At 40.9% G+C, this 15474-nt stretch overlaps 1 protein-coding gene across 2 annotated transcripts in view; it reads right to left on the bottom strand.

Annotated features, from left to right (window-relative positions):
• The window catches only part of FGD6 (FYVE, RhoGEF and PH domain containing 6), a 102291-nt gene that overhangs the window by 62457 nt on the left and 24360 nt on the right, over positions 1–15474 (bottom strand). For both annotated transcript variants that reach the window (XM_027831342.3, XM_037884917.2), the window contains exon 3: positions 2655–2796. In XM_027831342.3, coding sequence (XP_027687143.2) covers positions 2655–2796 — 142 coding nt within the window. The remainder of the gene's footprint in view (positions 1–2654; positions 2797–15474) is intronic.

Here is a 15474-nt window from a genome sequence, read left to right as displayed (position 1 = left end):
AGACGATTTCAGCAGTGAAATCCTAGCTCTCCCATTCCTATCAATTAGGTTTGTATTTGGCAAAACCCCCATATTAGTGTCTAGAAATATTCACTAAAACCAACCAAATTCTGGACATCTATATTTATACAAGGATATGGAGTACATCCTTCTCTCTCTCTTTATGGAGAGCATAGCTAACACTATCGGAATAAACTCACATGCAGTCTGTGATTTTGCAAGACACTAACTGGCAACACTATAACTGACAGTTGCAAACTAATTTAAAAGTAACGATCAAACAGTAGTAAAATACTAATGCAAAATAAGCATGAGCTGAGAGATTGCCCCTTTGTTTTTTGAACACCATTTAGAAGATTTTTCTCAGATCAACGGGCACTGGAAATGCCACACGGTGTTTGTTCAGTCAGAAGACGCTCATTTGGAAGGCAGGAGAATTTGAAGCATAGTCTTCAAATTTTGGGCCTTGAGTTCTCTCTATTTTCAGGTGATAAAAGGGTAAAAACTGAGGTGTTCTTTCTCAGCAGTTGTTTACTGTACCCGCTGTTGTGGGTGAGAAACATCATTAGAGACTGGATATGTTTGCCAAGAAAAACAAAAACCCACCGAACAGCTGATTACCAATGCAGAGATTGTTTCATTGTTCCTGCAGCTGCAGGGGAAAATGAAACAGTTAGAAGTTTCAAGCAAGGGGCAGATTGTTGGTAAAGTTAATCTGCAGCTGTGAGAGTCCACGCGCCACAGGCCAGCTGAGCAAGTTAAAAACCAGATGGTTCACCACCAGTTCCGAGTTACATGAAGGCAAGAGTATATTCTATGAAACACAAGATGTTTCATGAGCGAAGCAGCATTGCACTGTGTGTTTCTAGGAATGCCCTTCTGAATCTTGTGAGAAAGATATTTACATTGGGATGTTAGCTGATATACCCACACACAATTTTGGTTAGCTACACAAGAACAGACTGTGCTGCTGACTCCCCCCACATCCCAACTTACTTAAGTGAAAAGTTGATTTATTAAGATCAAGCTTTCAGGGCACTAGCAGAAAAATATGAGGAAATTCAAAGCTGTTACACAACACGTTCACCTTGTTGAACTTGGAGCTTTTTTTTTTTCTGGCAACGGGAAATCCTATATCTAGTTCTCCTTGGCAGGCAGGCGTCTGACATAACATTCCACCACAGCGCAAAAAGATACTTGCCCTGTAAGGAGATGAAGAATCAGCAGTCCCCGCAGATCTGAAGGAAAGCTGATGCCAGAATCTACAGCCACGCAGATTTCAGGGGTGCTGGGAAGCTGACAGAAACCTCTAATACTTATAAGAAAAGATGACAAAGGAAGCCCCTAGGAAAGGAGATGAAACTCCAGATCATCAACTGATTCAAAAAGGTTGTTTTATTACCCAGTCACCCTTGGCTTGAAGGAGGGATGGGAAGAGGAAAAATCACATAGGGAGTGTCTTCCAAAGACATGCCATCCAGCACACATAGCAGTGAAGAGAGAACCAGAACCTAGGCATTATGGCTAAGGTGCCTCTAGGGCACTTGGAGCAGAACAAGCCTGCTAAGAAGGATCTTGTGGAGATCAGGCAAAGGAACACTGTACCTCATCACTTTGAAGGCACTGAATTGAGGCGCTTAAATGGGTAACGTGCCAGCTAGGTAACCAGGACTAGCAGAGAGAACAAAACCCTCTTTAATGGGTGCCTCTGCATTTGATGGAGTAGATACAATCAAGAAAGCCGAGTAGTGTGGGCCAGAGCAGTGACTCTTAAATCCAAGAAACAGGAATCCTACACTATCCCCAAAACAGGGCGAGGGTTGGGCCCCATGTCTACTCTGGTCATTGGAAAGGAGCAGCTGAGCACTGGTTAAGAGGCAGGATCTCATATGTTTCAGTCCAAGGAAGCTAATAATTTGTGGAGTGCGCACATACCCCAAGACAGTTTACTGATTTGAAAGGCTTGTGTGGCTGGACATGCAACTTCAAGAAGGTTGTTCCGCTGAACCAGAAATTGTCACTGAAAAGTAGCCTTTCCTTCCTCAACACTTGGCTGGAAGACTCCTATATCACAATAGTTTCATCTGCCCATGCCCCTAACACCAATGAGATGGCACTGGGAAGGGCCTCAGCAGTTCTAGTGACCTGTTTTCCAGTCCTGGTAATCAGTTTCCAATGTTCTTCAGTTCACCCTGCAGAAAGCAGGAAACTCTGGGACTCAAAGGTCCAGAGCATGAGATTAAGAGCTTTAGTAAATGTGCAGTCTAAAATGTGCAGACAAAGCAGTCAAGTTTGACTCTTTTGCACTTTACTTTAGTTTGTAGAACTCTACATATACAGGTGTGTGGTGTGTATGACTACAGGCCCACAACTCTTTGAGGCATTAAGAATAACTAATGGACTGAGCAGTGAACACTTTTTATGACTATTTCTAAACATGGGTTCTTCACATCAAGGACATTTGTAAATCCACAGCAAGTATGAAGCTTTAAAAAAAAATTACGTTTTTTTTTCAAATGCAAAAAGCATGTGAAAAATGATGGTTTACATTTATACAACAAGACATCTCTTATGTAGATATTCCCCAAATTCCCTTTACAAACTATATGGGAAACTAAAAAACACGAAGCACAGCTTTAAAAATCAAAATACACCTGCTTATATTCTTGAAGATCAAGCTCCCCTTTGCTAGAATCAGAATTTGTGTCATCTTCCTCATCAGAGCTGTTGATAATCTCTTCATCTGATTGAACCTCTCCCATCAACGCATTGGAATCACTGTGATCTTCTGATGTCCTACAAGAAAAAAAAACCCAAAACATATATTTGGTTTATATTAGCATAACTTTTAATTTTTCTTTGAAAAACTATCCATCAGAGCAATGAGGCTAACTGCTACTAGAAGTGCTGAGAGCCCTGGAGAAGATAGAACAGGATTTTCCATAGAGGACCTATGATTCTGGAGTGCTGTATCTATACGGATATTTACACAATGTTCATTGCCACAGCAGATGAGTGCCATACAAGTAAAATAGTCAAAAGGGTTTTATGTTCTTTACACCCTTCACAGATGCCAGCGTTTATCTTTGCCATCATCCAGGGCAAAACTTGAAATTCCATCCCCTCTTGCTAGCATGTATATATAAATAATATATTTATTTCATGTGTCCAGAGCGATAAAGGGAGATTGTCATTTTTGTTTCTGTTTTGCTCTGCTCTCTCTCATGACACTGGGGTTCGTTCTGTACATGATGCTCAGTTTGACAACCTTGTTTTGGGGGTTTTGTTTTAAATAAGTGTTCAGTCTTGTTTATCAAGGCATGCACTAGTTAAATAGTTACATGAGGTTGAAACGAATGTCACAGGGAGTCAGTTCAATACATACCCACTTTCCTAAAAAAAAAAGGGGGGGGGGGGGAGCTGTAGAATGTACATTTTGGTGATCCATAAAATCAATGAAAATAAAAACAGTGATATCCCTTTTAGACAACTGTCAGAACTATAAAATATAATTAGGCTCTTTAGCTGTACATGCATTATGGAGGTCTCAGTTCTCATTAATTTTAGCCATATTTGTAACTTGTAGAGATTTTGTGCGACAAGTATGCATGCTGATCCTATGAACAACCCCCCTCCTCTAACCTACCTTGACATCTTCAGTAAAGGCCTTAAGAATGTTTCACAGGAAGAAAATTCACAAGGAAAGAGAGAGCAAGGAAGATACAAATGGCAAACAGACTATTGTAAAACTACTAAGCAGCTTCTTATAAGAACAGAGTTCAGAGTCTAAAACACTCTGATAAACTCACACAGAAACATGCCAATTTATTTTAGCCTGGTGGCGGGGGGGGAGGAGGGGAGAAGGGAGAGGGAGAGAGAGAAAGATAAAGGCATAGCAACATTTTCAACTATGGAATTAGGTAGTTAATAATTTCAAGTTATACCAAATCAATACACCATTCATCGGATCAGCTTTCAAAGTCAGCAAGGTGCTAAATGCCCTCCTGTCCCATTTACTCCAATGGACATGGACAAAGAGCAGTTACTTACCATACAGTACCTGGAGTTCTTCAAGACATTACAGTCAGCGAGGATCCCACTGTAGGTGCGTACATGCCTCATGTAAGCAACACTGGATGTTTTTGTACATCAGCATCCATTAGGGCTGTGCACGTAACCTGTGCCTCTCATGAACTTCCCTCAGACCCTCACAATTCAAAACCCAAGCTGGTGAGGATTCCAAAAAGTGGTGATGGAGCACAAGTCCTGTGATCCACATTTATATAAATCTCAAAGAGCCACATTAACCGTAGGGTAAGTAACCATTCTTTCTTCTTTGAGTATGTCCATATGGGACGCATCATCGCAGTGTTGGCGGCTGGCCAGCAGCATACCCTCAGGACAGTGGCAGTGAGCGCCAGCTGAATCAGTCAAACAATGAATGAAGTACCACTCTCCTGAACTTGGCATCTGTCCTGGCAGCCATGTCAAGGACATAATATTTCATCAAAGTCAGCAGGTTACTCCATGTTGTAGCCTTGCAGATCTCTGAGATCAACACATTTCGGAAGCAAGCAAAAGGTGCTCTAGTGAGTGTGGCTTGATGTCCGAAGAGAGAGGCTCATCAGCCAACTGATAGCATTGCATGCCTCCACTTGGAGATTCTTTGTGATGACATGCCCTGGCCAAAATGAGCTACAAAGAAGCTGGGAGACAGCAAAAATGGCTTGGTCCTATTAAGGTAATACTATAAAGCTCTGAATACTGTGTAGTTCCTTTCCTCCAACAGATGAACCAGTTTTGAGCTTGGACAGACAGGATGAGAGAGGCAAGCATTACCATCTTGAACGTCAGGACAGTGTAGGTGTTGGTTCAGTCTCCTCAGCTCTAGGATAGGATGAAGACCTCCTTTCCTCTTCAGAATGAGGAAATATTAGAAGAAGCTGCCTCTTTCCCTGAATTCTGTTGGAACCTCCTCTATGGCTCCTAGATGAAGCAACAAGGCCACTTCTGATTGCAGCAGGCTTCCCTGAGGAGAGGTGTGTATAGGGGGTAATGAGTGGAACTGGATGGGAGAGCCAGGGGCAATGATCATCCTGTTACAACTGATCATGCCTGGTGGAATGGAGGGGAGGCAGATTCTGAAAGTAGTGCTCATTCACTGGATTGGATGGGCTCTCGACCAAGCTGTCAAGTTGACTGGCATGCTGTAGGATTGGGGTGCATTGTTGAGGAAGTGGAAAGGCTGTGCCCTCTGTTTTATCTTGTCCTTTTTCTGGCCCAGTATTCAGGATGCCTGTGTTTGTGAGACGGCATCCATGGCTTCAACTGGGACTGAGGGCAGTAAGGCTTGTGATACAGCACTGAGATATAAATCCCTAGAGAGCATAAGGTGGCCTTTGAGTCTTTCAGCGAGTGCAGAGTGCTGTTTGTCTGCCTGCTAAATAGCTCTTTGCCCTTGAAGTGTGATTCTTCAACAGTGGCCAGTGCCTCTCGTGCGATACCCAATGCTTTGAGCCATCACACTCTGTGTTTCATTACCATGGTGGCTAGAGACTTTGCAATGGTGTTGGAGGCATACATCGCAATGAGTAGTGCCAACCTGGCCACCAGCTGACCTTCCTTAATTATCTTTTAGTTCCTCTCTGCTGTCTTGCAGAAGCTTTGTGAGGAAGCGCGTCACTTGGTCTCAGGTTAGGAACTCATACTTGGCCAGTAAGGCCTGGCAGTTTGCCACATGCGGAAGAACATGACTTTCATCCAAAGAGACTGAGTTGTTTTGGGCCTTTAGTCCAAGAGTACCCCCAAGGACACTTCAATTTCTCCTGTACTGCTGATGTGACCAAGAAGCCTGGGTTGGGGTGAATACTTCCACATCTGCCCAGAAAATGTGAGGCAAAGTAAGCATCTGCTAGGTATGTGCGACTCTCCTAGACAGAACTAGTACCTACTGTGCCTGCCTTTTAAATGGATTAGTCCATCACAGGATGGGCAGGGCTTGAAGCCCACAGGTTTTGACTCCACCATGCTAAAGAGCTCTGTATGGCAGGTGGAGTGTCTAGCCATCGATACTAAGTCCAGAGGGTTGGATAAGATCACATTGGTGCTCAGAACTTTGCAGAGTTAGGCTTTCACACAGCAGAGTCTATAAACGTTATACACCTCTGAAATAAAACCATGGGTGTAGTTATACACCTCTGAAATAAAAACCATGGGTGTAGTTAAGTCAAATGATATTTCTATTGTTCCCGCTTCTTAAAACTGTGTCTCATTCCATCCCAAACAGTATCTTTGGGGACTATTGTTGTGGGCTAGAGTAACTACCTGGGGGAGGATTACCACAGCACCGCCAGGAACTTAAAACAGTGTGGGGGGGGGGGAAGAGAGGGGGCAAGAGAGGTGAGAGATTATTGCAGTCCTTGGGACTGTAAACTGCTTTAGAGAAGTATCACCCCTGGGATGGTTTGCATATACAAGTTCAGATTCAGAAGCCCAAGGAGACAAAGAAAGGACTTTTGGTATAGAAGGCTGAGTTTAACCTGGCAGAGGTGCCTTCATTTTGATGCAAAAAACAGATGACCTTTTGCATAGAAGCTACCCAACCTTGCTGAAGGGTTGGAAGACCTTGAACCAGCCAGGGTCTCCATAGGACTGATGCAGAGCTGTTGGTAAAGTGTTCAGATCCTTTTATTATTTTATATGTTCTCTGGATGCTTTTGTCCTCAAGTAAATGAAAGAAGAATGTGGTTATGTTACTCATGACCGCTGTCATTCACTGGTCATCACTCTTGGAGAGAAACAAAAGAAAAGGGGCTGGTCATTAGTCAGACCTGCCAAGAGAAGCAACAAGAATTTCAGAGGAGTTATAGCTTAAGTCTAAAGAGAAGGGAGAGGGATGTGGATCCCTGCCCAGAGAAAGGTGAGAACTAGAGGCCTGAGTGGGCATTCCTGAAACAGACTACAGAGGGGATTAAAGGTGTAGTTACCCCAAAACTGTGACAGACAGCATATCTATAGCTCTTGAGAACAGAAAACAAGAAATTGTTTTATTCTGTGCCAAAACCAAGAGGTAACACACTATTGTCATAAGATTGTGGTCTAAATCCCTCCATATTTCTACCCAGATGCCCTGCATATGGTATAATTCTGTCAAACTGGCAAATTTTTACTAAAAATATTTTGCTCTACTTTTTGGATAAGATTTTCGAAGATCCACAGAGAATCTGGAGGCTTGAAATCCCTCTAGGTAGCTCTGAAAATTTCAGTCCTTATGTTTTTACTGTAATTTATCCAAAGTCCTCAATATTCAAGCTACAGTATGTGACAGATAATTTCTTGACTTTATGTAAAATGTAATTTGAACTGATCAGCTTGTCTCAAAGGTAGAGCAAAATAACGCTGCAAGATAAATTACATGTTTTATAGCAAATGAGACTGAGAACTTTTAAACATAGGTTTCTGAAATTCTATGATCCCAGGGCTGCCCAAGTCACCACTGGACACTTTGAAGGGGTCAGAGTCCTTCACATTTTGAAAAGATTACCAAATTCAATCCCGTGGTACACTTATATTAAAGGTTTGTCTGGATTCTTCATGAATGAGAAAAAGAATGGACATAACATTTATAACATGATTTATACCAAATATAAAACAAAAAGCAGTTTAAATTGTACAATAATATAAATAACCATATTAGAAACACATCCTTTTTGTCATCCACTGTATTTTGGAACATACCTCAGATTGTAGATACATCTCAGCTTCTTGAGTGTATAGGAAAGTCAAGAGTATCTGTTCTAGTTCTAAAGGTCTCTTTGAGACCATCAGGACACAGAAGAGTGCTCCAGGAATGTTTCTTATGGCCATTTTAGTTATAAACAAAAAAGCGATAGCCATCCCAGCTGCCATAGTGTCTCAGAGTAATTCCTGTTCATCTTTACAATCCATTCATCATGCTACTCCCATTTCCCCAGCTCAGTGGGTCACTGCGCAACACATAACCCTTCATATTCTTTTACCTCAGTTGTTTAACATTGGGATGATACTTCTCTACAGATGAATAACGAAAATCAATCCCCATTTAGCAACTTTTGTAGACACAAATATCTCGAGTGTTCATGGACCCAATGGCAAGCCCATTCAGAATGAAAATACTTCCATGTGCTTTTGATCAGCCCCCCCGAGAGATTTGAAGATTTCAATATTTGGATTTAATGGATTTGGTACCTTAATCACATCTTCAAGACAGTCCTATACATATAAGCTTTTTAAATGAAATTTGAGTGCATCTTCATTTAGGAAATTATTCTCTCCCTTGTATCGTATGCCTCAATTGTATGCCTCATGGCCATTTTAGCTTCTCTGCCCATGTGCCATAGTTTTCTTCTCTTTTTCTACCCTCTTATCCTCTTTTTAAAAACTCTGCCACCACGTATTAATTCCCGCTAATAACTCAATTTTATGTCAAAGCTTTCTTCATGGAGTAGTTTTTCTGTTCTGTGTTAAGCATCCGCACAGACTTCTGTAATCCTACTCTCTCCCAAAATATCCATCCTGATCTTGTTTCCTCTTTATCAGATATTCTTTGCCCATGGCCCCAACATTAATAAGCTTTTTGGTACGAGAAACTTCTGCATTATCAGTCATGTGAAACACATCACTGCTAACTCATCACACTGTTCCTTGAGTAAGAATATCCTGCCATATCATGTGAGCCAGCTGTCTATAGATAGATGTGGTTAAACTTTTTGTTATTTACATAATCTTAAGAAGGTTGATTTGTCTGATAACATAGCATTTTAATGGTTATTTAAATGGTAATACTAGATTTTTCTTATTGCTTGCTGAGTAAGACAACCAATAAAACAACCCATAACACTATTTATGTCACACAAAAAATGGAAGGTAAGAGATACTGTGGCAATTCTTTGTAAATTATGACAATGCAATTCTGGCACGAAACAAAAACTGCTTGTCAGTATGAATCTCTTATGGACTTCTAAACTTTAAGCACCTCCATAAACAATGCATCTGAAAATGTTATGGTAATAATGGCAAATGTTTTGCACATAAGTTTTTTCCCTGTGAAGTATATACATGTCAGCTCCATCATGGTTACAGCTTTCCATCCAATTTGCTGTGTGCGCAAATCTCAAACTCTTGTCTCTTTATTTTAATAGTTTATTAAATAAATCATATCTGTAGTTGGTTTAGTATTTTAAATAAGTGTTAATTAGGGCTGTCAAGCAATTAAAAAAATTAATTGCAATTAATCATGCTGTCAAACAATAGAATACAACTTATTTAAATATTTTGGATGTTTTCACACATATTGATTTCAATTACAACAGAATACAAAATATACAGTGCTCACTTTATATTTTTATTACAAATATTTGCACTGCAAAAAATGAAATAGTATTTTTCCATTTCACCGAATACAAGTATTGTTGTGCAATCTCCATCATGAAAGTTGAACTTACAAATGTACAATTATGTACAAAAAGTAACTGCATTTAAAATAAACAATGAAAAACTTTAGAGCCTATGAGTCTACTCAGTCCTGCTTCTTGTTCGGCCAATCGCTCAGACCAAACAAGTTTGTTTCATTTGCAGGAGATAATGCTGCCTGCTTTTTGTTTACAATGTCACCTGAAAGTGAGAACAGGCGTTTGCATGGCACTGTTGTAGCTGGCATCACAAGATATTTACATGCCAGATGTGCTAAAGATTCATATGTCCCTTCATGCTTCAACCACCATTCCAGAGGACATGCGTCCATGCTGATGACAGGTTTTGCTCAATAACAATCCAAAGCAGTGTGGACCCAACGCATGTTCATTTTAATCATCTGAGTCAGATGCCACCAGCAGAAGGTTGATTTTTTGGTGGTTTGGATTCTGTAGTTTCCACATTGGAGTCTTGCTCTTTTAAGACTTCTGAAAACATGCTCCACACGTCGTCCCTCTCAAATTTTGGATGGCCCTTCAGATTCTTAAACCTTGGGTCCAGTGCTGTAGCTATCTTTAGAAACAGATGTTAGATAGGATGGGATCTGAGTTACTACAGAGAATTCTTTCCTGGGTGTCTGGCCGATGAGTCTTGCCCACACGCTCAGGGTTTAGCTGATCGCCACACTTGGGGTCAGGAAGGAATTTTCCTCCAGAGCACATTGGCAGAGGCCCTGGGGGTTTTTCACCTTCCTCTGCAGTATGGGGCACAGGTCACTTGCTAGAGGATTCTCTGCACCTGGAAGTCTTTAAATCACGATTTGAGGACTTCAATAGCTCAGACATAGGTTAGGGGTTTGTTACAGGAGTGGGTGGGTGGGTGGGATTCTGTGGCCTGCGTTGTGCAGGTGGTCAGACTAGACGATCATAATGGTCCCTTCTGACCTTAAAGTCTATGATGCTATGAAATCTCACATTGGTACCTTCTTTGCATTTTGTCAAATCTGCGGTGAAGGTGTTCTTAAAACGAACATGTGCTGGGTCATCATCTGAGACTGCTATAACATGAAATATATGGCAGAATGCAGGTAAAACAGAGCAGAAGACATACAATTCTTCTCCAAGGAGTTCAGTCACAAATTTAATTAACGCATTTTTTTTTAAATGAGCGTCATCAGCATGGAAGCATGTCCTCTGGAATGGTGGCTGAAGCATGAAGGGGTATATGACTGTTTAGCATATCTAGCACATAAACACCTTGCAATGCCGGCTACAAAAGTGCCATGTGAACACCTGTTCTCACTTTCAGGTGACACTGTAAATAAGAAGCTGACAGCATTATCTCCTGTAAATGTAAACAAGCTTGTTTGTCTTAGTGGTTGGCTTAATAAGAAGTAGGACTGAGTGGACTTGTAGGCTCTAAAGTTTTATATTGTGTTGTTTTGGAGTGCAGTTATGTACAAAAAAAATCTAAATTTGGAAATTGCACTTTCACAATAAAGAGATGACAGTTCTCTACAGTACCTGTATGAGGTGAATTCAAAAATACTATTTCTTTTATCATTTTTACAGTGCAGATATTTGTAATAAAAAATATAAAGTGAGCAATGTACACTTTATATTCTGTGTTGTAATTGAAATCAATATATTTGAAAATGTAGAAAAACATTCAAAAATATGTAACAAATTTCAATGGACACTCTATAATTTAATAGTGTGATTAAAACTGCAATTAATCGTAATTAATTTTTTTAATCATGATTAACTTTTTTGAGTTAATCATGTGAGTTAACTGCGATGAATCGACAGCCCTAGTTTTAATAAAAGTTTTACTTATTTATAATTATACACAAAAGCTACATTAAAAGAACTTCTGGATTCAATACTGTAGCCCTGGGCTGGAATATGCTCTGCTGTTTTGTGGGGATGGTGCATGCTCAGGCCAATCACATGTAGGAGCTGTGAGAGAATGGAGAATGCTCAGAGAGGGCAGAATCTTCATGTATTTCAGCTGTTAAACTCCAGCAAGTCTCTGCTGAGCATGTGCAAACTACAATTTTTCAAAGGCTAGTAATTTAGGCAAATTTGGATATACTTTCATGGGGACTGGCAAAAGGCACATCCCTGACACAAAGGACAACCTCTACTACATTACAGTTCCCTCCTTCAAAGTGTAGGAGCTCTCCAAATAAAAAGTCACCAGAACTTTTCTTCCCTAGCCTTAGTGTGGGAAACAGCTACACCATTTTGGCTGAAATTAAATATCAGCTTGAGGCAGACATCCAGCCTTGCCTTTAATTTGTATTATGATAAAACAGGTGCCAACCGCGATCAAACCACGGCCTCACTTTTAGCCGCTCTTAAGCTAGGCATATGAGAGACATTCCCTGCCCCAAAGAGCTTGCAATCTAAATAGACAAAACAGGCAGCAGAGTGGAAGTATTAAAAGTCCCATTTAAACAATGGGGAACTGAGGCACAGAGAAATTAAATGACTTGCCCAAGGCTGCAAAAGTCAGGGCAGAGCTGGGAACTGAACGGTCATCTCCCAAGTTCTAGTCCAGAGCCTTAATCATCCTGCTTCTCCTAGAACTCAGGGTTGGTCTGTTTTATTTCCCTTCTGTATCCATGTTTAGCACTCCTCAGTTCTTTAAACTCTCTTCATACCCACACCAGCCTACACCACACCTCCTTTTGGAAAAGGGCCAACTGCACCAAGCTTTGGACAGATGGTTAATCCTCCCTTATTGCTGCCTTTGAATTCTGAAGACAGTGTCCTTCCCTCCAGAATGAGTTTCTTTCCCACAATACTTGTCCCCTGACATCCTGTGCCTCCATTTACAGATATCGGAAAAAGGTTACTTGGCCCAGGATTGAAAATAAAGAGAAAGAATCCTAAAAGAAAAGTTAAGTAGAAACTACATATAGCTGAACTGATACTATAACTTTAGCCCTGCCTTTAAAAAAAAATGCACTGAGCCATATTTACAGCCAATGAGAACTCTGGTCTCAGCTCCCAATTCATTCAGAATCACAGTCTGTCACTCTAAGTCACAGAGATCACTCAACAAGTCTTGTCCCAGATCTGTCTTATTTTGTGTCTTTTGCTGTACAGTATATTTGTATCTGCTACAACATGATTTATTAATCTTCATTATTTTTAAAACACCGGTAACCGCTAAGCATTAATGACGATACACAGAAAGAATGAGCAGAAATAATGAGGAGTCCTTGTGGCACCTTAGAGACTAACAAATTTATTTGGGCATAACCTTTCGTGGATTAGAACCCACTTCATCAGATGCATGGAGTGAAAATACAGAAGCAGGTATAAATACATGAAAGGATGGGGGTTGCTTTACCAAGTGTGAGGTCAGTCTAACGAGACACATCAATTAACAGCAGGATACCAAAGGAGGAAAAATAACTACTGAAGTGGTAAGAGTGGCCCATTACAGAGAGTTGACAGGAAGGCGTGAGTAACAGTAGGGAGAAATTAGTATTGGGGAAATTAAGTTTAGGTTTTGTAATGACCCAACCACTCCCAGTCTCTAGAATGAGCTCACCTTAGGACCACTTCTTTCCTCTCCAGACAGAGTGTTTGAGTCCTAATGGGGACTGCTGTAACTGTTTGACGTTCTAGGTTCTCTGCCTGAACCAGTCATGTCACTGCATACAAGCTACTTAGGCTTTGTCTTCACTGCTAAAAAAGGCATGGGTTTTTCACTGCAGGATAACTAAAATGCATTGTCTTCACCAGAGGCAGTGCTAGTCCATTTGTGGTCTTAAGCAGGACCATTTTTGCCCCATCCCTGCAAAACCATAAAAAAGCGAATAGGGGACCCCCATAAACTGCTTAGGGCCCGAAGCAATTGCTTAGTCTGCTTATGCTTAGTGCTAGCACTGGTCTCCCCTAGGATTTTAGAGGAGGATAGCTGTTAGTAACCCCGACCACCCTCTTTTTTTTTTTTTTTCTTTTTTCATCAAAGATATGGCCATAGGGTTTGTCTTCACTGCACCTATTAGCTAGAGTCGGTACACTTCAGTTACTCCGTTCAAGACAGGCTAGCTCAAGTGAAAGCAGCAGACACTGTGAAACAACACTAGGGCTACACAGATTGAATTAGTAGTTGATGAGTTGTTGCAACTCAGGCTACTGTATCCCCACTGCATTACCAGCTTGATCATCAGCTGCACTCAACCTACATCTGGGTGGGCCCACCTACATCTGGGTGGGCCAGCTAGATGGAGTTTAAGGCCCCCACTTAACTAGAGCTAGAGATTTGCGTGTGTGGAAAAGGACTAGATTAGGGGCAAAGCTCAAACTATAACAAGCAGTAAACAATGAGTTAATACTGCAGCGAAGACAAGTCCATAGAGTGAGCCCTTTGTATCAGTGGGACTTGCCCCAGCACAAAGGGTAATAGGTGAGATAGTTTTGTTGGCTTGACATTATGGCAAGGCACAACGCAACCAATCAGATAATTTTTATCTTGCCTTTATTTTGCCACTAAGTTTACAATTCCGAGTTTCACTGAAAAGTGGTTTGAGCTCTGCCTTTGTAGACACTTAGAGCGCTGAAAGATAGAAAGACCTCTGTAGAAGATTTCTTCTAAAAGAAATAGATCAAGGCAGCTGTGAGGATTCACACGAGCTTTACTGTTGTGGGTCCAGTCTCTCCTCTCTGTTAAAGGGAGGATGACTGTGACAGAAGGGATTAAGGAGTGCAGGGGTACAGTGCATGAACATTTAGGGTATACCTTCACTAGCAACATTAAAGCGCTGCCGTGACAGCGATTTAACATGGCTGTGTAGTCGCGGCACCCCGCTCTAAAAAAAGCCCACCTCCATGAGGGGAGTAGCTACCAGCGTGCACTGTCTACGCTGCCACTTTACAGTGCTGAAACTTGCAGCACTCAGGGGGGTGTTTTTTCTGAGCAAGAAAGTTGCAGCGCTGTAAAATGGCAGTGTAGACAAGGCCTCAGAGATACTTCAAGCAGCATGACTGGAATGGGTGGAGGGGGAAATCAAGCACCTGAGCAATTTGATTTTGGATATTACTTTGGAAGTTTCTATAAAAACCATGGCAGTTTTGATAATTACTCTTTTAGAAAACTTCAAGAATCCCACAGTAGAGAAACTAGAACATAATCTTGTCTTTTTAACTAGCAGACTTTATTTTTGACCTCAGATCAGGGACACTGCACGTCCTCTTCCTTCAGTGGGGATTTGCTGGGGGTTGTCTCCCCACTCTAGCTAAATGTTTTGTGGCATTTTTCTCTCTCTCTCAGATCTCTTCTGGATTGATGCGTATTTGGTGGTTATGCATTTGTATAAAATGTTTACTATGCCACTTTTTAAATCATCATACCTCACATATATATGCACTTGCATTATTGCATTGCCTTTAAAAACTCCTAAGAAAGAAAAATCTTTTAAAAAGGGAAAACTAAAACCAAAGTAACGGTATTTTTTATCCCTGCTATTTAACTCAGATATCAAATGCAAGCTACTGCTTCCAGAAGTACATAATGACAACTCTCATAGCAGGCTGTCATCCTCCTGTAGTTGCATAAGCATTTTTCATTTTTCTGTTAGAGCTCTGATTCATGATTCCTCTATGCATTTCTTGGAGCGTTCAACATAAATATGCATGCATGTCTCGGATATTCCATGCTCTACATACAAGAACCATATTTTAAAATCTCAGTTAAAACTAATTTCTGACAAGATTCTTTTTTAAACTAACACCCTTTCTGAATCAAGTCATTAAACTTACGTACAGTAAGAGAATGTTGACAAAATGTAAATCTAAGCCAAACTGTGTGTCCTAAGGTGTTCCAATTCAGCCTCACAGCACCATGGCACAAACCATGAAAAGCAGAGTCCACAGCCATGGTACACTGAAACAACTCCACAGGAGCCATTGTAATGAAGCATGCCAAAATATATGCATGTTACAATGTGCATATCTGACATGATATGGCTGAAGCAACATCAAGCATGATTACCAGAAATTCAATATG

This window comes from Chelonia mydas, chromosome 1, assembly GCF_015237465.2.
Source record: "Chelonia mydas isolate rCheMyd1 chromosome 1, rCheMyd1.pri.v2, whole genome shotgun sequence".
In the NCBI taxonomy this organism is placed as follows: Eukaryota; Metazoa; Chordata; order Testudines; family Cheloniidae; genus Chelonia; species Chelonia mydas.
The sequence above is the reverse complement of the archived record's forward strand: the minus strand, read 5'-3'. Positions and strand labels throughout refer to the sequence as shown.